Raw genomic sequence first — 6,599 nt, 5'->3', positions numbered from 1 at the left:
CATTCCTGAAAACCTTCAGAAAATAAACAGTTTTCTTTACAACAATCATTTATGTGAGTCCATGAGAAACTCATACCAAAGACAAATCTGAACATGTACCAGATGACTCCAGTGTTTTTTTGGTTTTCATAATCAAAATGAACATGGCAGTGTAGGACCAAACACTGCGAAGAATGAAAAAGTACAGTCTGAAGTCCTAACAGGATTTAGTGGGGAATTGGACTATTTCACTTTGAGCAGAAGAAAGAAAAGAAGTTTAACAAATAACCAACCTTGAATTGTCCTCTTGAAGAAAGCCTTGCACGCCTCGCAGGAAGCCACTCCATAGTGGTACCCTGATGCAATGTCACCACACACCAAACACAGTCTTTTGGGCATCGAGTTCAGCATGTATTCACACTTGGTCTGTGAATCTTCAGCGATGGTACTGGAGCAGTCGTCATACCGTTTCCTGACTGGCCCGTTGCCTCCCAGCCCTGTGGCCGAAGGGTAGAGGGGAGGCGAGTCCAGCCCGTTCTGATGTCCATTCATGGTGGAACTGTAGCTCCCGCTGGCGTCTGAGGAGCCACCGGGGCTGTGGTGGTTGATGCTGTCCGTCAGAGAGGCAGGGCTCGACGGTTCCGTCTTGATGTACGACGAACAGCTAGAATCAATGTGTCGATCTTTGCTTGACATTCTGCAGAGAAGCCTGTAGCGGGGAGAGAGAGAAAGAAGAATCTGTGTATTAAAGACAGCGCTCTTTAAGACTGCTCTGGAAGGGTTAGGGACTGCACATCATTCATTCATTAGTCAATACCTCTTGTTCTACATGAAGGTAATCAGCATAAGGGCATGACAGAGCTTTGTCAAACCTCCAGACAGGCAGTAAACAAAAACTTTAAAGAGACCAAATCCCTCTGTTGTCCCCTCCACCTGTCCTCTAGGCTACATGTCAACTTCACATCAACTCCAAATTCTGAACCTGTCATCTAGCGAGTCAAAAATCAAGAAAATCCTAATAGATGACTTAGATAATGACTTAGTCATTAAATGTGTACCTTTTTCCATCAGTATCTTCTTCCTGTAAATTCCATCATTACCAGGAAGAAATATTTCCAAGTTTGATCACATAAATGTTCTGCTCTGTAATTAATATTTGTCAAGACACTTGACTAAAACACATATTCATCATCTATTGATCTGATCCCAGAATTGAAGAGCAAGTCTTTCACAGTCTTCTATTTTCTTCATTAATATTGCTTTATTATAGATATAGCTATTTAGTAACAGAGTAGCACATCAACTGGGAACTCTAACAAATAATTAAGGCTGGACTCCATTTTCAAAAAATCTAAGTGAAATGATTCATCAGCTCTGGCTGCAATTACTTTCTAGCCATTATCCTCAGACTAACCAGTAATAACTATGCCACTAACCCATATATCTGCAGCTCTATAGGATCTGACATTTTATGTGTCCCATTCTTGGATTAAAAAAATATATTAGAAGAAATTTTGACAAAAGTTTTTTCTTTCAGAAGGCAAGAGTCTGTCTTCTCAGTTCTCACATTTTCAGAATCAAGCATCTGAAATAAAACCATATAACATTTGATCTGACAAATTAGTGCTTTCTACTGCTGGAGGGGTGGGAGGGGGAAATCTTCTTTGTCTTTTCCATCCTCAAGTTTTCTATTATTTTTAAACATATTTTAGGGACAATAAGGGACAAAGATAGTCATGGGAAAGCCCTGAATCAGATACTATCTTCTACAGCTGTGATTACGAGACCACCATAGCAAACGGCCTATCCAACATTTTCCTGACAGTACTCTCAGAAGCTGTCAAAGTACGGATGACAGGTATGAGCATTTCTCTAGAAACATTTTCAGCAGAAAACCAACTACCCCACAAGATCACCCACCTGCAGCTATAGATTCATGGTTTCAAAGCAAATGCATGAATCCAGACAATTTGACCGACTTGACTTTACTATCTAAAGTAATTTTTGAGATCTTGCCTTCACTTTTTCACCTTTTTGTGTTTTGTTTTTTCTGGGGGTTTTTTGGTGGGTTTTTTTCGTGGTTTTTGACGGGGTTTTTTGTGGTTTTTTTTTAAATTGATTTCTACTTCAAGATCTGGAATCAAATTCACAAATGGAAAACAGACATGAACCCAGAGAGTTGGCTTCCTTTCCAATAATGGTAACTGAGATCAAAGCCTGAGCCTTCATTAAAAATATCTACTTATGCTGAGATTTACCCTAAAATCAGTGCCCTTGGACCTTATTTAGGACCTCTCAATTATTGTGATTTTTACTGTCAAATTCTATTGGAAAACAAACGACACGTGAATTTGGAAAACATCCAGACTGACGTGCAGAAACGCTACCCTCCAAACTTAAAATCAGTACTTATTTGGGAAGGAGGAAGGAGCAAGCTACCTGGCATCAGCAAATAAACCAAGGAAATGGGAAGGTTAAAGCAGTGAAAATATCTTATTACACCAGACCACCTGCTTGTGTTGTCCTTTCCTCAAGAACTGGAGGGGGGGAAATCCCCTTGCCAGCCTGCAGTAGCATGTGCCTTTTCTTCTGCATCTGCTGCCTTGTAGCCGTCACTGTTAATGAGTGCTGTAATTAATAGATAGCTCTCTCTTGTCTCTTCACTTGCACTCTGGGCTAAGCACTTTCCCCAAGTCAACGTTTGAAAGAAAGTGGGTCGGCACTGACTTACAGCAGCTCTGCAGATTCCTTTTAATTTAGAGCACTTACACCACCACTCCACTTATTACCTTATAATTACTGGACCGCTCTCACATACATTATGATCTTAGACTAGAGTTAGAAGTTATTAAGGTACTAAAACATGGTGTCTCTCTGTCTCTCTCCCCCTCTCCTTGACACTGAATTTTATACAGCTATGATTAAAAATATCAATTAACTTTCACATTCTACCAACTTATTTTTTACATTATTTTTCTACGTACTAAGGTCCTTTTATTGACTAAACAAACTCCACATATATAATCTCAAAATACAGCAACAGGAGTCACTGCCTACAGTCTGTCATAACCAGCTCAATGGCACGTTCTTATCTAAGACACCCACTGTCGATTTTTTTTTCTGATCTGTGCAATAATAAGCTTGAATGTCACCCTTCCCTTCCCAGAAAAACTATTCACAACTAATCAGTTGTCCAAATACATGTTGTCTTAGCCAGTGCAGAAGTGGTTATCTCCCACTCTAAGCAGTCAGAACCAAAATATAATCTCAGTTCTACACACATTAAAATCTGATCACCAGCGTTGCTTAGGCTAAAGCCAGTCTGCTGACGCATCTGAAGTAGCAGTTTCTGGTACTAACCAAGCTAGAGCTGCTTTTGGCTACAGCTTAAACAGCGCAGGCTGGACTGGTGCACGCTGGCAAAGCACAGATGCAGTTAAAACATTAACCATTCCAAGCAACAACAGAGCCTGACTCCCACAACAAAAACTTTCTCAATCCCCCTGAAGAAGGTGACCCAGAGCCAAGGCTGGGCATGGGCTGTGGGTGGGCAGCAGACATCTCCTGCTTTCATTCCTTCGCTAGTGTGCCACATCTGAAGCAAAGCAATTCAAGAGCCGTCTTAGACGGATAGCAGGTGGGACCACCATCAAATTATCATGCTGAACATTTGGAATAATGCCTAAACTGGATCTCTGTAAAATCCCTCCCTCCGTTCCCTCCTAATTACTACTTAGCTCGTTACACTGAAGAATTCCTAGACACCACTGCATTATAGTCTAAAACTACAGTTGGAGGTTAATTCTCTCTTCCTCTCTGTGTCTGAAATTCCACAGCTCTATTATTCAAGCCTGAAATATTCACAACTATCTATAAATTCAATTGTCAGCCGGTGGGTTTTATTCTAGACCTCACTTCAATCTAAAATTAGAGGCACTAAAATTCACATTAACTCTAAGAGGAATGTAGTGAATAAGACTCTATTTCAAAAGAACACCTTTTTGTCAGAAAGAGCTATTTTCAAGATGATGGCTTTATCTGCATTCAAAGAGAATAAGCCCAATTCCACATTGTGCTGTTAACGCAAAATTTTTAGGTCACATTGGATTAATAAAAATCTAAATTTAGTTAAGGTTTATGAATAGAAATAACATGTGTCATATAAAAACGTACAGTATTTATTTTAAAGCCTTGGTGGGCTTGTTTTTTTTCTTTACTGGATCTTAAGTCAAATAAATGGCAGCTCCATTTGTGGTGGGCTGTTCTCAGGGAACTTTTCTAACAACTGCTAGCTTTCCGGTAAACTTTCCTTTCAGTAACTAAAGGGAAAGCAACTATTTGGGCACTTCCATGCCCTTATACAAGAGAAACTATATAGGGTGCTGCAAGCCTTGAGCAATATGCAAAAGAGAATGACTTCACATTTCTACTGAATCTACATCACAACTTCTTCATTTAAGTAAAACCTGAAGCCAGTCACTGCTGGCAGAAAGGCAGAATGACTGAGCACTTCAAAATGCAACTCCTGTTTTTAAATGGTCTTAAACAGTAACAAATAAATTTTAATGCCATGTGCTTATGAAAGGTGGAATATATTAAGAATTTATTAATGCAATCACATTCATATTTCCATCTACTTGCCACATTACTAATGATATTGACAGTGCTGACATTGGCTAAATCAGTATCAATATACAAATGGAGTGCAAAAATTAACTGCATCTGATTACAGTATATAGCCTTAAAAAAAAAAAAGGCCTTCCCATTCAAACCACTGGGAGCTTTTTCTATTCCATTTATATGTGCAACTCGGTCAGAAATTTACTTTTTCCTCATCTTCCCTATTACCAATACCTAAAGGAGGTCAAAACAACAGACCGATACTTCATAAACCATGAGCATATTTCATGCTCACTTTTCACGTAGGAAAAGCTCTGCTTACAGCATCATTCACTACTTCAGAGCTGCGCTGGTGGTTTCCATGAGAGTAATAACTAGTCACAATCATTAGAGTGAGCACCTTTATTATAGAACAACGCAAAAGTACACTTTTACCTGCACAAGAAGCTTTTCTTTTCTTGAGGAGAGAATTATCCTATTTCCGTAAGTGTCAGAATACGTTGTTATCAGCTGGCATTTTTAATGACAGCTCCTACACGGGAGCACCAGCAAGGCAGGTGTTATTATGCACACCTAGGTACTTTTTATGCTAACAGTACAATCCGTCTGATTTTCCCCAATATACTCCTCTTAGTCACATAGATGTCAACCAAAAAAGGTCTTAACTTGTTATCCTCATACTTTTAACTATGAAAACCAGTGTATAAAGGAAAATCTTGGTCTAGCTGGCACAGTAAGTCTGCAGCAGAGTCAGGAATGGAAGCCAGCTCCTTGCTTTGACTGTAAAGACCACACTTCCTCTCAAATACTGTGCTTACTTTCAGTATCATTTCACAGGTCTGTACCAAAAATCAATAGACAGAACAGTGAGGCATGTTCCAGTGATTTCCCATACTCTGCTTCTCTGAGTGCAAGAGGAAAAAAATGTTTGTGCGGAAAGAAATGAAAATGTTGCTTCTTGCACCAATGCCCACAACACCACCTCAAGACTTTCACCGGGTCCTGTGAAAGAGCTGAGTAACAATTTCAGATGAACTGCTTTAGACTGAGCAGTTTTTTCTGCTTCAGCTAATTGCACTCTAGTAAAGTGGCAAAATGTGAATCACTTAGTAGGAAAATGGGCACCAGCTGCTATTGTCAGAGAATGGGGATGCTGAAGAAAAGGAAAGTGACTGAATGAAGTGTCATGTCAGAAATCAACGGTGCAACGTGTGATTTGAGAAAACATGACTACTTTACAGAGACAGGGTGTCATTATGGCATCACAGTAATACGATGCTTTGACAACTGCTGGGTCTAACATATCATCATTGCATTAAGGTGCACTGGCTTAGTTGGGGGAAGGAAAAGAAAGGATTTCTTCTTTTAATAAGAAATATCGTCAGGCCTGCTTAGTTAACTTAGCGGATGAGATCATTAATTGCAAAGTATTGCTAATCTTGTCCCATGCAAGCACAAACAAAACTGTTATTACACATTAGGTCTTTATTAATGAACATACATGTACAGCCATGTAGTGAAGAGTACTCTGCAAAACAAAACTGCTGTGGTGTTGGTTTTTTTGTTTGGCTGGGGTTTTTTTAAACAGATGTTGAATGTTTCGTTGCTTTCCGTAATTTCTTCTTTTTTTTCTGTTTTCTTGAAACCTTCACCACTTCACCTTGGCAAGAGAAAGCAAAGCAAGCCAATGACTTCTTCCAGAGCAGCTGTCATAGCCACCAGCAGCCAGAACAGAAGAAGCCATCACGTTGCTACCAGCAGTGGCCTGAGTGAGCTGATGACTGCTGACAGAGGATCCAGCTTCCCCAACAGTTATCATTGCTCTGTATGCAATCTACTGAGCTCTGCTAAAGCACTTCCTACACGCAAGGCAGGGGAAGACTACACTACTGCGTGGTCATTTTCAGTTTCACAAAACAAGCCATTATCCAAAGCCCTTCATATTTGCACCTATCTGACAAACTGTACTTTGTTTTCCACGCTTTTAAAAAAAGCAAAAT

General features: G+C 39.8%; 1 protein-coding gene across 1 annotated transcript in view; it reads right to left on the bottom strand.

Moving 5' to 3' along the window:
* Positions 1-684, bottom strand: part of LOC104540395 (estrogen-related receptor gamma-like) — a gene marked incomplete at its 3' end in the record, with an annotated part of 12,510 nt that extends 11,826 nt beyond the window's left edge. Inside the window, exon 1 of the mRNA XM_010184203.1 lies at positions 273-684. Coding sequence (XP_010182505.1) covers positions 273-675 — 403 coding nt within the window. The remainder of the gene's footprint in view (positions 1-272) is intronic.
* Between the last annotated feature and the right edge of the window lie 5,915 nt (positions 685-6,599).

This window comes from Mesitornis unicolor, unplaced genomic scaffold (genome assembly GCF_000695765.1).
Source record: "Mesitornis unicolor isolate BGI_N332 unplaced genomic scaffold, ASM69576v1 scaffold53390, whole genome shotgun sequence".
NCBI classification, from domain to species: Eukaryota; Metazoa; Chordata; class Aves; order Mesitornithiformes; family Mesitornithidae; genus Mesitornis; species Mesitornis unicolor.
This window is presented reverse-complemented; position numbering and strand designations above follow the sequence as displayed.